The 17699-nt window shown below is 41.2% G+C and overlaps 3 protein-coding genes across 32 annotated transcripts in view; 1 reads left to right on the plus strand and 2 right to left on the minus strand.

Moving 5' to 3' along the window:
* The window catches only part of sytl2a (synaptotagmin-like 2a), a 26604-nt gene extending 20335 nt beyond the window's left edge, over nucleotides 1–6269 (minus strand). Inside the window, exons 1-2 of one of the 2 annotated variants that reach the window (XM_023835056.2) lie at nucleotides 6178–6269; nucleotides 1594–1942 (exon numbers count right to left, since the gene is read on the minus strand). In XM_023835056.2, the coding sequence (XP_023690824.2) occupies nucleotides 1594–1694 (101 nt within the window). In that variant the 5' untranslated portion in view covers nucleotides 1695–1942; nucleotides 6178–6269. The remainder of the gene's footprint in view (nucleotides 1–1593; nucleotides 1943–6177) is intronic. The other variant, XM_023835057.2, reaches the window with a different exon arrangement.
* ccdc83 (coiled-coil domain containing 83) lies at nucleotides 5576–15439 on the plus strand. Of its 3 annotated transcripts, XM_023834950.2 has the most exons (10): nucleotides 5576–5585; nucleotides 9142–9226; nucleotides 9665–9833; nucleotides 10044–10211; nucleotides 10540–10631; nucleotides 10711–10779; nucleotides 10963–11084; nucleotides 11168–11265; nucleotides 13909–14078; nucleotides 15275–15439. In XM_023834950.2, the coding sequence occupies exons 1-10, from the start codon at nucleotides 5581–5583 to the stop codon at nucleotides 15437–15439; spliced, it is 1143 nt and encodes a 380-aa protein (XP_023690718.2). In that variant the 5' UTR covers nucleotides 5576–5580. The 3 variants fall into 3 exon arrangements, with proteins under 3 accessions (XP_023690718.2, XP_072569800.1, XP_072569801.1); XM_072713699.1 differs by lacking the exons at nucleotides 5576–5585; nucleotides 13909–14078; nucleotides 15275–15439 and adding exons at nucleotides 8131–8289; nucleotides 12062–12725 and having other exon boundaries at nucleotides 11168–11282; XM_072713700.1 differs by lacking the exons at nucleotides 5576–5585; nucleotides 13909–14078; nucleotides 15275–15439 and adding exons at nucleotides 8131–8289; nucleotides 12062–12725 and having other exon boundaries at nucleotides 11171–11282.
* Nucleotides 14497–17699, minus strand: part of picalma (phosphatidylinositol binding clathrin assembly protein a) — a 37669-nt gene continuing 34466 nt past the window's right edge. For all 27 annotated transcript variants that reach the window (XM_023835030.2, XM_023835035.2, XM_023835032.2 and 24 more), the window contains one exon: nucleotides 14497–17169. Coding sequence is in view for 2 of the 27 variants with exons in the window: in XM_023835041.2 (XP_023690809.1) it covers nucleotides 17155–17169 (15 nt within the window). In the remaining 25 variants the exon portion in view is untranslated. The remainder of the gene's footprint in view (nucleotides 17170–17699) is intronic.

Genomic DNA, 17699 nt, shown 5'->3' on the forward strand with positions numbered 1-17699 from the left:
TGGCTGAATGCGGTGATGAGGAAGGACTCTGCTTACACGCATCGACCGATTACATCACTTGGTCGACGCGGTTCAGCTCCCTGGACTAGCAGGTCGAACTGGCCCAGAAGCCCATCCCAGGGCTGCTTTCACCATCGGTAATGAGATCTGGAACTTCTGGTTGATACCATTTAGCCTGTGCAACGTCCTGGTCACTTTCAAGAAGCTCATACAGTGTATCCTGGCCCTTGTCCCCCCCCAACCCAGCGCGTTGTCTACCTCGACGATCTGCTGCTACATGACTCTGACCTAGACCTTAGAAACTGTGCTCTCCGAGATCTGGTGAGCAGGTTTGGGGCTGAACCCCAGGAAGTGTTCTCCTCCAGTGCAAGACCCACTTCCTGGTCCACATTGTCAGTGGGTAAGGCGAGGCCACCGACTCAGAGCAGATGGAGGCAGATGGAGGCAGATGGAGGCGGTCAGCATGCCTCAAGTATCAGTCAGGCCTTAGGAAATCTGTAAAGCTGCTCCTGTCCCAAATACTATCTGATGAATCACCAGTCAAGCCTAAAGATGCATGAAGGGGTTACCTCACCCTTTTCGGGTGCTGACATGCGCAGATGCATTTCTGGTAAGCATTCCTATTTTTACCCCTTTACTGTTACTTTATATGACATCTCTAAGTGTAATTAGTTGAGTGAGGTTGGGTTTGCCACTAAAACAAGCAGACCTCTCTCTGCCCACGACTGGACACACCAGCAGAATCCCTTCTGGTTAAACAGAAATATAATTAAATGAAACATGCCTGTACATCCATTTGTCCAGACACAGCATTGAAGAGTCAATACTTCAGGTGAAAAGCCCATGTAGACAAAGAACACAGAACTGGAACCAGATTCAGGTCAAAAACCTACATGAAAAAATTGCTTTTAAATGCTATTTAAAATAAGCACCAGACTGTGCAGAGTTTATATCATGCATATGTTGATGTGGCATTTTTTGGGTCCTCCACCTGATTTCCAAAGTCCAAGTGAATAGATGGATGGATGGATGGATGGAACATTTACAGATATAATATTTTACATACTATCACTACCTTATTGCCCAGTATTTGATGTAGTTGCTTCATCACTGGCCCTGAACTTTACCTGCAAGTTTCATGTGGGTGTTTTAATTAAATTAAACACAGGTGATGTCAGTAGCTTACTAGCTCACTAAGCGTCCTTACTACTGCATTTTACTACCAAACAATGCCAGCTTGTGTTCTACTTCCTGCTTGCGTTCTGCATAGCCTCCTTCCAACAGTCATTTGTTTATTGTCCCCTCAGCTTTGAGTGGATGAAGGAGAGCTAACAGAGGACACACCACATGCACATAACCGGCAGTGCATCTGTGAGGGCCACAGAGGTTTGCGGGTCCCCAGTCAACAACAAACAATCTCCACACTAAATATAACATGTTGCTCTAACCAGCTAGCTGGCTACGATCTTCAAACTCTACCCACTAGCTATTTATTTAGCTTTCGAAACATGTGAGGTTGAGTGGTGCCCCAGTAACAACAATCCTGCCCTGACCATAACACAAGCTCAGCCCGCATGCAGGAGCCGAGCCCACCTGACGCGTTGATCCTCTGCCTGTTTCAGGTCTGTGTCCCTCTTGAGCACAGTCATGATCATCTCCTGCTCCTCCGCTGTCAGATAGCTCAGGTCTAGCATGGCGAATGTGTGCCGTTCCAGCCGGGTCCAGGCGTATTGGGTCGGGCGGTATCAGGTCCTATTGTCTTCTGCTGACGTTGATGTGGCTTGAACTCCGAAGTTCTACCCCCGGAAAGGTTGCATCTCTGAGATCTCTCTGATGGCTACTCATCCGGGTCCCAGGTGTTGACCATTACATCACCTCCATCTCAACTGGACGCCCAGACTTGAAGAGAGACAGGGCAGGTCCACAGCAGACGACGGATAATCTGCAAAAGGTGATAAAATACTGCACCATGAGCAGGTGTGTCTTCCAGTAGAAGTAACATAGTGAATTGTATTCCATAAGGACTAAACAATCATAAGGAATTAAATTAACAACTGTTTTTTTTTATTAATATATCATTCATATAAATACCACAAACAAGTAAATATTACTATTATAAAAAATATATGTGGTTAGCTGGCATGGTGAAATAAAACTAGATCAGATGCTGAAAATAAGAAATAAAGTGAATGAAATTACACTAAACTAACAATTAGAAAAGTACATTCACTGTGAAATATGACGAATAATTTCTGGCTTGGACTGTAAAGGAATTGTGGAATTTTTTACAAATTAAATTGTGTTTAATTTGAATTAAGCAGCATCCACATTCCAGAATCAAGAACAATGGACCAGTTTGACTTAATGCCATAGTAGCAATTTGAACAAAAATAAACAACTAGGAAGAACTGACTCTACTTGTACAGCGTCTTGTTTAATTCATAATATGTGCCGATAGCTGAAGTCTGTATCTGCTGTAAGCAGGAGCGCCATAAATGGGGGGAACGTCAGGATGATTCCAAGGCCCCCGGAGTGATAGGGGCCTTAAAATATTTGGAACATAATTGGAGTGGTCTGGGTTGGGGGGGGGGGGGTGCAATATGATGGGGCCCAAAATCTCTAGTAGTGTCCCTGGTTGTAAGTGAACCTATATGCTTATACTGACAATACTTGTCAGAATGTAAATGGCCATAAACCAGCTTCCTCAAGCATAATAAGACATATTTTTGATTTAAAGTGTATTTAACAAAAAACAATTTGCAAATTTATTGGTTGTTCTGGAGGAAAAATATTAGGTCTTTTTTATAATATTTTTTTTAAACTTGTGCTATAACAAATGGACCATCTCTATAAAGACGAATGTCCCAGGTAAGTCATTTATAAAGATTACGGTGTCTGTCAGATAGGCTACACTATGGTCAGGTACTCATTACTCTAGCCAGTTCAAGAGTCACAGGACTAATCATGAACGCTATAGTTCCCAGATTCTTAAATGTGCACAAACATGCAAACGCTCTCATGCAGAATAATCATTCGGTTCAAAAGGCAAACGGCAAAGCAAGCAGGACTCAGCAGCAGTCATGTGATTTATAAGCGTATGAACTGTCATGCACACGGGGCTGTAAGGCGTGCCTTGGTGAACACTTCAAAGGCACCCACACGATTAGCCCCCCCTCCCACCCCACCAAAAGCAGACCAATAAGGGACATTGCTACAGAGAATTCATTGCACATAGCAAAAATATATATAGACAAGCAAATTTAACATACAGACTAAACACAGAAAATAATCAACGCTACAAACCGCCAGAAAAAGCAAATCTTTCTCAAACAACTCTTAACAAGAATTAACTGCACTCCATGCTATTGCCCTGGCAAATGTTTTTCATAATATATTCTTTTTTATCCAATATTTGTTTTCAGTTTTTATTTATGCTCATCTGCATAGTGCTTGTTATCACTGTGGCGACAGAAATGCTACAAAGACGCCACTCAGTACACAGGCTAAGAATGTCCATTATGGACAAATCTCCAGCCCAGGTTCACTGCAATAACAGCAACAACAAAATAATAATATAACAAGCACAACCCTGCAATACTGAAAAGGATAAGCGGTTAGAACATGGATTTATGGATGGATAGATGGATGATAGAAAAAAAGCACCTATTTGGCATTCAAAAGTAAACTGAATAATATAATAATGCACTACTGTAAGTTTCACTGAGTCACCAAAAGGCACTGTTTTTCTACTAAAAATACACTCGTTAGTAGTGCAGTAGACATGCAGTAAACATACTAAATATTCCAATACAAGATTAGTCATGTTGCGTGGATCATTGTATCTGCCAATCAAAAGAGACTGTGTAATGTAATCAGCACAGGATATCAGCTGTACAATCCTGCGAATCTGAACAATCATTTGCTCATTATCTCTCCAGTCTGCATGACATAAACACAGCAACAGCTCTCTGGTTCCTTTAATGACTTCCCAGCAAGGTTCCAAATAGAGTTACTTTTCAGTGGAAAACACACTCCCACAGAAACTTTGTTGTGAAATGAGGTTTAGTTCCTATAGGCTACCAATCACTGGAAAAATTACAGTCCTTCCTAACAATCCTTCAGAAAGCATGGAAATCCTTCCCTTACCTGATAGGTGCACATCTAACCTAATTTACTTTATCAATACAGCTTTTCTAGGTTAGTGAGTCTCTTCTATACTTCAACACCATTTTTTTGTGGTTTTACAATCTGACTTTTCTGTTCAGTAAAGTTAAGGTAATGCAGGTTAAAAAACCTGAGTAATATCATTCTCTTTCAAAAGGACAGCAGTTTCTTTCTCTTGTGGGTTACAGCTTGTGCACAAATCTGCACGGAAATAAGTCATTTTTGCAGGTCACATGGTCTTATGATACCAAAGAGATTGTGGGGAACTCGGCTAAACAAATGCATTAAAAGACATGCATCTCATTATCAAAAACCAAAACAAAAAATACAAGTCAATTTAACAGGGAATGTTTCTGTATTTATTTACTTTTAAAGGGGCCACATGTCTTTAACATTGCCAATTATCCTAAATGCTAATACTATGATATGATATGTCAGATTTTTACAAGCAATTTTTAGCCTTAACCTGAGCCACCGAAACTGCTACTTTTGCTAAGCATCACATGCCTCTCAAAAAGCTCTGAATGTCTTATCTTTCCTGGGTAGACTGTGCATGTTTCCGCAGGCCTGCATTCCTATGCGTAAGCACCACCACACCTACCAAAGCAGGAAAAGAACGGGGCTTTCATTTTAAAATCTTGAAATATCATATTTGCTCTGCCACTATGGATTTGCTGGTAAGAGATGTTTTCCACCTGTTCTGAAATCACAGTGAATTACAAGCAGACCCTTTGCATTTCTGTTAAAAACAGAACTTATTTGTAAGAAAGAGACATAAATTCTATAACCACAAATATATGAACTGCTTGGTTTAAGTCTGTTTAAGAGTGTTTAAGTGTAGTAATTATACTTCATAAGTTCCTGGCTTGGTTAAGGGAAGACCCAGTAGAGAATACTTTTGAAAACATCTGAGCAAATGACGTCTCAAATTTGCATTCACATTTGCAACTCTGGATCCCCATTGCCTGTATGTCACAAGCATGAAATACTCTGGCTGCTGGCTTTAAGTTATAAGTCGTATATGTTCAGCACAAATAGTTTCAAAAAAACATATCCGGCCCTGACTACCCAGCTCCGCAGCGGCGTCAGCTAGCCCTACAAGGGAAGCAAAACTTCACACAGGGGTACAGTCTTCATTTCTAAAACGACAAGAATAGCTGAAAAGTTTCAATCGATCGCTGAAATCGTTTCCTGAACAAGACATTAAAATCAAACAGAACTGATTGTGGATATCAAACTGCGGCTAACTTGCGCAGATCTAGCAACACAACAATTCTGAATAGGTAACATGTGAGTTTGTTTAGATTATAACGTATCCATCCAAACATGTCACATATATTGAATTACATGTACCAAATCCCTTCCAATAAATGCTTCCTACAGAATTTGCATAAGGCAGAAAAACAGATCACATGCATGAGGTAAGCACTACAATTAAGACTGCACATAATTTTCAAAAGAACAGATATATTCTCTTTACCATGGACAGAAAGAAATACGCAATAACGATCACGCGTTATATCATTCTGAAACAAAATATTACATTTAACTTCGAAGGACCAAGGATCAAAAACAGGAATATCATCATCACGGGAATTCATTTTAAAATGTTTACCCAGCACATCCGATTTCTAGGCAAGACGTAATATTTGGTAACAGTCCGGTTATTCGATAATATTCGAATTGCACAATATTCCTTCTCTAACGCAATGTTAGACTTTCGAAACAAAAACAACAACAACAATAATATAGGGAATATTTTATAACAATGTACAACTGTTACGGTTACGGTTAATTTGTATAGTAACACTGAAATTAAGTCCAGCCAGGGTGTTTGTAGACTGCTAACCAACAATAAATCCTTACTTAATTTGTTCGCGTACTTCAATAGCGGTAAAATACAATAAACTTGTAAAAGTAAAGATTATATTCGTGATTTCATCTGCGCTAGTCGCGCTGGTTCTGCATTATTATACATATGTTATTTTGACATGCAGTCGGTACCGGACCTACCTGTTGCACACCAAGGTACCTTCTGCGCGTTTGCATTTCACGTTTTAGCGTCATATGCCGGACTGCGTGTTAGGGCAAGATGCACGTACAACGTTACCATAACTTCAAACGGAAATAACTCTGTGACATTATAAGCTTATACATAACCTTGTTCAAAAAAATATAGCCTAGTTCTACAGACCAGAAAACAAATTACTACATGCAGGGAATTAAACTGGTTGAAAATTGCAGCAGCAGCAAATCCTTCAACTGGAGAACAGGCTCTCACACACGCAGAAGGTCTTTTTCGACAAATGTAGTAATTGCCGAATCGGAGTGGAACTGCAATGTATGTATGACATGTTCAATCTCAAATGAAGATATTTTATTGTAATCTAATACTTAATGTAAAACATAATATTTCAAGATGTTGTCTCTTGATTTTAGTGAATGGATCACCAAGTGACTGTGGTGACATTTTCTTTGAAACTTTGACGGAGCTCTGAACTTGGCATGGTCAGAAATGCGCAGTTGAAGCCAATATGACTTCATAAGCCCCAGTCTGCGTCTTTCTCTCGTTTTAAACGAACCGTAAATATACTGCCGCAACAGACACTATTACAGTTTCCAAATGGCTCTTTGCAAGCATTATTAGCTAGAAGGGTGGTGGGAGGGAGGAACAGGGGTGGGCCTTTTGGAGAGCAGGGCACAGGGGGAGTCTTCTCTCAGAACATCCCAGATGGAGTGTGTAGTCACCAGAGAGTGTGTGCTTATCACTGGGGTTATGCGGACCTGTTTGCAAGTTCACTTTTCATAATTTTGTCTGAGAAAAACATGTCACAATCAATTCACAAGTCAAGTCACAATCAAAATATCTGTAGGTTCTTGTGTTCCTATTGAAGCTTAGCTTGACGCTCGAAAGATTCTCCCGTCCCAATCCACTCCATAAAACTCCAAGAAACTGCTTCGCAAACTTAACTGTTTACTTAGAGCCTTTAACCAATATTACAAACATAAAAATTTATCCACAAAATAAAATAAATACATTTATATCAAAATTCGAGAGCAATCTTACCAGGAGGTCAAAAAACTATTTCGCTCCAATCTAACCTCTCTCTCTCCAACCACGTGTCCCCCGCCCTCCTTATCATAATAAAAGCACCCCAATAATGTCCATCGGAACTATATTAAAAGTCCTGTTTTTAAACATTACAAGGTAGATCCAATAAATCTTAACATTCTTGAGTCATATTTGTCAAACTAATAAACTTGTACATTGAATCAATATTATTTACTGTTAATTACTCAAATCATATGAAAAGCATTTAGGCTTATTTTATTACAATCGACGTGCTATAATGAATACAAGACTTGGAAATGTCTGAGCGATTACATTTAAGTAACAAAAACAAGAACAAAACGTAGACCGATTTTGAATTAAAAGGGAAGGTAAAGTCTGTAATTTAGGCATATGAACATAATTTTGAATGACCACTGATTCTGTTTTTCTGGTTTACAATTAAAAAATACCAGCTTAAAGGCCTAATTTTGTATATCATGAGACATACATTTTGTCTTAAGAGCAGAAACATTAAAGTACGTATTTAAGTTGTATTTGTAAATTCTGCGGCTATAAATAATTCAAGAAGTCACCAAAAAATTCAGACAAATGAACTGGATATTTTTACCTTTCACTTAAAAGGTGAGCTTAACTGAGACTTTAACAAAAGACATTGAAAATAATTTAGGAATATTACATGATGATTTTGGTAAACGTTCATATTTGCATTTGCCCCTTGCGCCGTTTCAATGCTCACCGCAATACCACAAATAACCTGATAGGTGGCGACCTAGAGTAAGCCGCGGTGGTTGGTTTCCATGGGAGCAAGTAAACGCGAGCCTGATGAAGCTTGCCAGTCGTTAACTTAGCTAGGGTTGAGTTTTTTTTAAAGTTTACCTTTTATTGATGAAACTAAATAGCAATAAAATAACACTGATACAAACCAATGTTTAATGATTTGAAAACTTTCCCTTTTAACTATCTTGTTAGCTGGACTGCTAAATACAAACCATGAGTAATAAATCGACGACAGAAGGTAAAATTACACTAGCGGAGGCCTTCATTAATTTCCAGTAAGCAAACTTTTTAATTACTCTCTTGGAATTATTTCAAACTAAGTGTTCTTGAGGAGCTAGATATGAAAATTAATCGGGGAGATCCGATTAGCGGTAGAAAATGACTGGGCATTTTGCAGTAACACTAATTGACGGGGCACAAATAATATATCATTATGCTATTACTTATGTGTTAATTAACCACAAACTAAGTCTTATTTACATAATGATCTCGTGTTTATTCATCATTAATGAATCGTGACTCATGTTTTATCCCAAGCAGTTACTATATTTGTTACTCCATCTGTTCATTCTGTAAACCTTTGTGAACTACTAAAAGAACTACGGAAGGAAGAAGTTACGAATAACATAAGTGAAATAATGATCTCATGTTTGTTCATCATTAATGAATCGTGACGCATCTTTTATTTTGTTCATGATCTGTTCATAATTTGTACTTCAGTAGTAACTGAGTTATTACTAAGTGTTTGTGCCCCGTCAAGTAACATTTCTCCCATTTCGCCGTATGTAGACCGTTAACCTGCAGCTACGTGTTTCACTGAAGTGAAAATAAACTGCAGACAGTCAGAAATACAACAAGCAAAATCTGGCAAATTTCAATTTTATAATTAAATCCTCATTATTACTAAGCAAACTGACCACACTTGTATCTAGGATGTCATTGTTTTTTAACCTTATCTTTATTATTATTTAAATATACTGTGTTCAATGGTTTGCTCAGACATTCTCAGACCCTGACTCCTGTTTCCAGAAATTGTTCTTTTTCAGAGGGGAAAAAGGTCATTTCCAACACACTGACCACTGCAATTACAGGTGCATTTTTGTGAGTCATGTTTCTAATGGTTTTAGAATGCAAGTGAAAAGGAAGGAAATACAGGACTGCCAGGTGGAAGTGAAACAACTTGAGGAAAAAAAACAAAGATACATTCAAGTGGTAAGATGACTTTTCAAGGTTAAGATACTATGAGATACTAATTTCCCAAAATGCAATTTTCTCTCGCTACATAATATCTAAGACATACAAATATGTGGGACATCCATCCAAAATACAGACAGGGTGAGTATTGTGAAAATGGGACACCTGGAAAAATGGGACAGTTAAACTTTGCTGTTAATATGTGTCTTTAGTAATACTTTATTTTCTCTTCTATATAGTGTTCAAGGGGCATTAATGTATTTAGAATGGTATTAAGTTGGGATTCAAGACACAGAGATGATTTTTCCAGAAAGAATATTTTCCCATTTTAACAATACTCACCTTACTTCAGCAATATTATGCAGTACCTCACTGTAGGAGTATTACCACCTATGCTGCGTGTTTTAAAATGCATTTCATGTTTTTTCACAATGTGACATCAACCTCAACCCCCAGGGAGAACAGCTGAAAGTAGAGCAGATCGGCCAAATCAAAGCGCTGCTGAAACAGGAGCGAGAGCTACTGCTTAAGCTGGAGAACAGTGAGCTGCAGAACAAGGAGCAGGTGGAGGGAACCCTCCGCTGTGACCGGGAGCTGGCCAGCAGCCGGGAGGAGGAGTTAGCAGGTATACAAAGTGCCTCTCAAGGTTCAGAGAGGACCACTACTTTACTCAGTACCTATGAGAAATTAACCGCATGCTGGCACCTGCAGATGTTGTGTGGCACTTACCACAGACAGTAGCTTGTCTTTTGTAGGCTTTAAACTATACTGTACATAGAGGGGAGTTCCAGGAGGTAGCGCCAGGTGGTAACTGTGATGTGTGTGTTGGTGAGAGAGCTCTGCAGCAAGCTCCTCGGTTTGGAAGAGGAGCTGCTGCATTTGCAGGCGGAGAAGGAGGTCTACATCGAGTTCAAGACCGCAAGATTCCAGGAGCAGCAGCAGCAAATCCTTCAACTGGAGAACAGGCTCTCACACACGCAGAAGGTCTTTGCTAAGATGTCAGGTAGGTGTCATTCCCATCGCAGAGCCACAGACTGCCCTCATGTGGGTGCACAAGCTCAGGAGATGTCACACCACTCTTAAAATCTGTGTTGCACGTTCATGCACTCTTTAAGAAACAAAAAGAATGTTTAAAACATCTGATAGGTATGATCTGATATGATCCATATGCTTTATTTAACTATTAGCAGAGAACGACACTAAAAATACAATGCAATGATTTTATTTTTGGGTGTAAAATCACTTGTGCAAATATATATCATGAAAAAAGCATTAGATGGTTCATTTCTGCTGACAGATAATTGGATGAACATGTGCCCTGCTTCCTGTAGATCACATTCAGAATTCCTTGGATGATGCTCACAGTGATGTTGACAAAAGAACAGCTTTGCTTATAGAGGAGGAGAAGCGACTGGCCGTAGAGGTACGAGGTGTCAAAATCAGCTGATCCATGAGAGAGTTATATAGACATTTAAATGAACAATCCCATTGTCATTCCTCAGAGGGCGATGAAAGAGCTTGATGAGCACACCAGACAGGAATTCAGAGCGAATGAATGGCTGAAAAAGGAGGTATTCTACTGTAATTGATTTTTTTCCCACTATTTCGCAGCTTACGCAAGACAATTTGGTTGTTGTAATAAATGAGGGAAGTCTTAAGATTCCCTTGGTCTGACTAGAGCGTTTTATCAGTATGTCAGTTATGTTCAGAATTTGCTGACTAGAAAGATCCCAGGGACAGTTGTTGTGTTCCAGCTTTCCGTGTACAGGAAAGAAGCATCTACTCTGGAGATGGACATTGACAGTCTGGAAAAGGAGAACCTGGAGCACATAAATGAGGTGTTGGAGAATCAGCTCAGTGAGCTGCACATTTCCAGGTATACTATGGTCAGCTTCCAAACTCTTCATGGTTCCTTTGTTTTTTCCACCTGTCATACCATATTTGTCTGGCTGTCTCCAGCAGAAATGTCTTCCTCACCCAGACTTCCTGTCCGCTGGCTTCTGATGTAGGGAATGGGGTTGAGACGATGGAGAGGGTAGACTGTAGATACCAGCCAGGTAACTCCCGTGAAGAGGTAAAACACAGAACAATTTAACAGCACTCTACCAGCTTAAACCAGTACAACTCCACAGCTGTTCTAACAATGGCCACTAGGGGGCACCTGGTGTGCTTTGTTAAGAGACGGTGCAATTAAAACATTCAGGGGTTGGACAATGAAACTGAAACACTGGCTCCTATTGTGTTTGACAATTCATGCCTATATATGTGCGGCCTGGTGGCCAATCTTCACTGATTGCACATACAATCAGTAAGGACAGAGTGAGAAGGTTGAATTAACAGAGCAATAGCAGAGCTGTACGTAAAATATTGCAATCCACACAAAATAATCGGAGACATATCAGAGATCAAAAGACGACACATTGTTGGTGAGTGTCTCGCTGGCACATCTGAGACCAGGACATTAAGTCTTTGTGGTGCATTAAGAGCCATGGTATCCTGGGTAATGTTGGCATAACACCACGAAGGACAGACCACATCTAATAGGAGTAACTGTGAACGCAAGAGGAAGCCGTCTGAAAGGGATGTCTGGGCACTAACCTGGACTGTATCCAAAAAACATAAAACCATAGCTGCCCGACTCACTGCAGAATTAAATGCGCACCTCAGATCTCCTATTTCCACCAAAAGCGTTCATTGGGAGTTCCATAAGGGCCGCTATAGCCAAACCTTTGGTCACTTGTGCCATTGCCAAATGTTGATTTCCATGGTGTCGCACAAATATTGGACTGTGGACAATGAGAAATATGTATTGTTCTCTGATGAGTCCACCTTCACGGTCTTTCCCACATCCAGGAGAGTTACAGTGTGGAGAAGCCCCAAAGAGGCTTATCACCCACACTATTGGGAGAGTGCAGCACAGGGATGGATCAGTGATGGTGTGAGCTGCAATATCATGGAATATCATGGCATTCCCTAGGCCCGCTACTTCTTCTAGATGAGTGGGTCACTGCCAAGGATTACTGAACCATTCTGGAGGACCAATGTTCACCCAGTGGTTCAAACATTGTACCCTGAAGGTGGTGCCATGTATCAGGATGATAATGCACCAATACACACAGCAAGACTTGTGACAGAGTGATCTGATGAACATGAAAGTGAAGCTGAACATCTCCCATTGCCTGCAGTCACCCGATCGGAATGTTATTGAACCACTTTGGGGCGTTTTGGAGGAGCGAGTCAGGAAACATTTTCCTGCATCAGCTTCATGTAGTGACCAGGCCACTGTTCTGCAAGAGGAACATGCAAGGCTTGTATCTGTCATTTCCAAGATGAATTAATACTGTATTGGCTGCAAAAGGAGGCTCGACATCATATTAATAAATGATTGTGGTCTAAGCCCAGGTGTTTGTTTCACTGTCCGACTCCTGAAGTACGAGTACAGCTACATTTACACTTAATTCACGTGAGAGACTGAATAAGCCAGAGCAATATACAAGACCAGAACAGTAAAAGTGTAATAAATTCAGTGCATTAAATATTGACAACATTGATAATATTCATACATTGTTAATAATATTAAAAGTTGATATAGCTCTTATTAAATGTTTGAAAAGTAGAAAATGTTTGAAATTATAAATGATTGCCACTGTACTAAAAGAACAAAAAAGGTAATTTGGTTGTTTGTAAAATTGACTGTTTCTGAGGCTAGCATAACACTTTTTTCCATCTTCAAAATTAGTTATTGAATTTAGTGTTAGCTACTGTACAAGGAAAAGACTTTCTTAATCACCGCGAGAACCTATAGACTGAGGAGAATTACAGCAGTTTTCCCCCCCCATTTTCTACACTGAGCTTCTTCCCTCAACCTATATACTGCAGTGTGGTCTAAAATATATAGATTTCTAGCTTATATTTAGTAACTGCCTATGTGTTTCACATTCCCAGAAGCAGGTTGCTGGTGTTGTTTAGATCGCGATCAGTCTCTAGCATATTTGTATTTATGTTTGTTTTATTCTGGGCGTAACTCGATTAGATGTCAATGTCCTTAAAGGGTGACACGATGCTTCTAGAACAGTGTTTCCTGATCAGGTGCTCGGGGACCCACAGTCTGTCCATGTTTTTGCTCCCTTCGAGCTCCATGCCAGACAGACCACGTTTGGACGTGGACTGTCTGTGGGTCCCCGAGGACTAGATTTGGAAACTCTTCTAGAATGTTCTGTTGCCCAATTACAGCCCTGAACAGATTACTTCAAGCAGAGCAACCTAAGGCCAACACAGCCCCAGTGCAAAGGCACAGTATTCAGGTTCAGAATCTTGCAGCTTCACAACTAGCTTGTATTGCCCCTGCATAAATAGTTGGCCTCTGCTGGCTCACATGCTCACTTGGGGAGGGGTCCCATTCAGCTGGCATCGCGGCAAGCTCTTGCGAGAAATGCAGCCGTGTTCTGTGATCGGTATCAGGTAATGGAGGCCTGAGCAGAGGAAGGCAATGAGTCACATCCTCTAGAGAGCACAGCAGGCTCACCCATTTCCGTGCGAGACGGAGTGGCATCTCTGTGCTAGTGAGCTGAACAGAGATTAAAAAACGCAAATGCTGTGCATTCCGTGCTGGGAATCTGAAGGGACCTCTGATGATAGTCCGCCAATTTTGTCACGTCTGTGGCATTGCCTCGCTCTTTGTTCAAACATTGCCCTTGTAGACAACACAGGCGGACCCTCAACTCCCATGAGCCCAACGGCGGAAGCGGAGATGGTTCTGGGCTGCCTCATGGAGCTGGAGACAGATGAGACGCCCAGTAGCTGCAGCCAGTCAGCCCAGCAGCCCCCTAGCCCAAACCAGATAATGCATGGAAGCCAGACCAACATTCAGGTAAGGAGCAGCTTACCAGTGCATTGTGGATGAGAGGTCAGGACAAAGGAGCTCCGCACTCTGAAAGCCAATACTGTCACTCAATGTCCATTTCAATAATCTGATGCAATGTTTCGCAAACCAGTCCTTGCTCTGGCGGCTCCCAGCCAATCAAGAACACCGAATACCTGGTACAAGGTGTGCTGGGAGCTGGAAGGGAACAAAACATGGACTGCCTGTGGTTTCCTGAGGACTGGGTTGAGAAACACTGATCAAATGAAATACGCAAGTGATGCCTTAGTACAAATGTTGAAATATGTGAGCCATGAGCCTCAGTGCAAAGGCACAGGATTCAGGTCCAGAATTTCTGCATGTTCGAAATCAAGCCATAAGGAAGAAACTGGCATGAATATTCTGCACTAAAAGAACTTCAGTTAGATTCAGAAACTTGAAGGTACATTTATTGTGACATTTACATCTCATCCAAGGAAAACATATACACACTGGTGATATACAGGATTTCCTCTTGAACTCCATTTAAGAAAATTCTCCAAATTCCCCCTCACAAAAACCTTGTCAAACACAAGCCCAAAAGAACCATCACATCCAAAAATTGGACCAGTTGATGTGGACTCAGCAGTGTGCAAATACTTTATGTATCCAGAAACCAATATTTCTGTGCCAAAAAACTAAAATTTTAGACTTTTGCTTGGCACAAATGGATCACCAAGAAACAGAAACCTACACCCATAAATGTTACTGTACCGCCCAGCCAAATATCAGTAGCAGGTGAGTTTACCCTGTTTATCAAAATTGTCAGTTGGGGGGGGGGGGCTAAGACCAACATAAAAATAGCACCCGAGCTGGGTAACAGTGGTCAGCCGAACCAAACATAACTTTGTATTTGGCAAAATGGTCAAAAACGCTTGAGTCAGATTACATGGACATTTAACTGAGCCATTTCCTAAACCACAACATATAAGCTTCAAATCAAGTCTTGCCTAATCTCTCCATTATAGTCATCAAGATAATCACTGTACAAACTTCAGCGTGAGCTCCCCCCCTCTGCCAATCACACTTGGCGATGCTTGGAATACTAGTGGCTGGGTGATATCTTAAAGAAACAATCCCGGTCCTTGTGGTGAATGGGCTGGCTGAACCCCAGCCAAAAAAAAGCACCCGTCCCCAGTGTGAGACTCCCTGCTCCCTCTTCACAGCAGCATCCCACGCACCGGGGACCCCTGGAACTAAAATTGTTGACCGTGGTGGGTCAGGCGGCCCCTCTGCACCCCCTCCCACTCATGCAAGGCAGCCCGGGGATGCAGCAGGACCCTGAGGACTGGCCACTGACCACCCGCACGATCCAAGGCAGGTTTAAGTAGCCTGCTTCAGATGCCCCATTCACACCGACTCCAAAACACTCAGTGCAAATCAAAGGGTGGTGCCCTTTTGAAAACCTTAGCATTTTAAGATCCATTCATTATAATAAATGCAATAAAGATACATATTGTGGTTGGAACTGAAATTTAATCACTGGATTCTTCCCCCCCCCGCGCGCAGAACACATTTCAAAAAGGTCCAGGAACGTCCCATAAAGCTCTCGATTCATCACTCGGCAAATAACTTCAAAGACTCCACACCAAATCGCTCGCTGTAGAACTTGAGGCGACCCGGAGGGAGAACTGATGACTTTGTGGAAGCTGCACTTTATTTGAAAATCAACCAATTTCTGCTTACATACATTTTAATATATAAACAAAAATAGAATCTGCATGAACAATGCAGCAAATATGCTAAATTAATGAACAGAATTGCCTTCATAATTCCGACCATCCTTCACACGCCCTGAATGTTCAGGGTCCATCATATATACACAAAGCACCGATCAACAGTGCTCCCCTTTTCTGTGTTACATGCACCTCTTAACTATTAATTTACAAAGATGCTACCGGTCCCTCCTCCGTGCCCATCTCTCAGCCACACCCACCAAAGGAAGGCCCGCCTCTCGTCTCACCCCTCAGTTCAGGATCCCCCACGTGATGGTCTTTGGAAAAAGACAGTTGGAACATGAAGGCAACTTCACATTCAGTTTGGAAAGGCAGCCATACAGTTGTCAATGTAAAATAATGACATGCCAAGCAAAAAGCAATACAGATCCTTCCCAATGCAATGCTGCAGAATCACAAATGTAGTGCTTTGCTAGTCCGATAAATGTTCCCTTGCAAAAACCCTAGGCACAGAGTTAACTATGTGGATTAATAAAGTGTATACCCCCCATAACCCTTACAAATGTAGGGCTGTGAACCTCTGAGCTACAAAGAATTGGACTTGACAAAACTGCTTCAGAGAATATTTAGTGCTCTCTCAGTCAAATGTGTCCATTTTTATCATTTATTTTTTTTTACTCAGTCACTCATATTCCAATTATACAATCAACCATACCAATGTATAATCCAGAATCACTCTCACAAGCAAGGGCTCAATGTAATTAGTCTTTTTTTTCCTCTCAATGTATTCAACAGATAATCATAAATAAATACAAACAATACACAAGGAATGTCTACTGCAAACGCAAGTTTAAAAAAATGAAAATAAATCATTGTATAAACTGTAGTTAGCATCTCTAATTGGTGACAGTTAAATTAGGTAATGCATAATTGATGATCAAATCTAGAGCTGATGATTCCTCCTCCTCCTACCCACCCCCATCTCCCCCTCCCCCCTCCCAGGAAAAACATCAAGGTGTTTGTATTACAACAAACTATTTTCTGATACATAACAGCAAAAGTCTAAATTGCCCCATTTCGGCACCCATATGCATCATTAACAGACGTCAAACATGATGAGTGATCCCACAGGAGGGTAATAACAGCAGCACAAGCCGTTACCTTGTTAGACAAATTACAAAAGCGCTGTGTCCTCTTTGATGCCATTTCAGCCTGGATCCCCCAATTCATTACCCCTCTGATTCCTTCACAAGTCCTTATTGGGCTGATATTCTCAATGAAGAGTAAAACAGCAAAGTGGATTTTGCTTAAAAGGAGAAGGTCTTGCTGCTTAGTGCTTCATCTTCAGAAAGCGACGACTCCCCTTCAGATTACATGAATTGCATCTGGCAACAAGAAGAGAGATAGGCGTCACCATCAGCTTCTGTCCCAGGACCCTGCACAGCACACCGTGCTTTTAAATTGGGGGGGGGGGGGGGGGGGGGGCACAATGAGAAGAAAATAGAGGCTGTCTCCCCCCATGGCATAGCAACAATCCTATTCCACAACAGAAATTAAAGTGGCGTAATTTCTTTCCATGGCTGTGTGAGTCACAGAGTCAGAGAGACAACGCTTCAAAAGCAGGAAGGGGAGGATAAAATGTGTCTGTGTCTGTGTCTGTGTGTGTGTGTGTGTGTGTGTGTGTGTGTGTGTGTGTGTGTGTGTGTGTGTGTGGGGGGGGGGGAGGGTGTTAAAAATAATGCCATTGAGGCCAAGAGGTAGTGTCAAGGCCTGGGTTTGCATTGCGATGCCTGAAGTACACCCTCTACTGTGCTTCATACTGGTTTTCCCTGAGATCCAGTTTTTAAGACCCCTGCAAACCTTTATGATGCATTAAATGCGACAAAATAATAATGTTCGTATCACCTGCCTCCAT

This window comes from Paramormyrops kingsleyae, chromosome 6, assembly GCF_048594095.1.
Source record: "Paramormyrops kingsleyae isolate MSU_618 chromosome 6, PKINGS_0.4, whole genome shotgun sequence".
Lineage (NCBI taxonomy): Eukaryota > Metazoa > Chordata > Actinopteri > Osteoglossiformes > Mormyridae > Paramormyrops > Paramormyrops kingsleyae.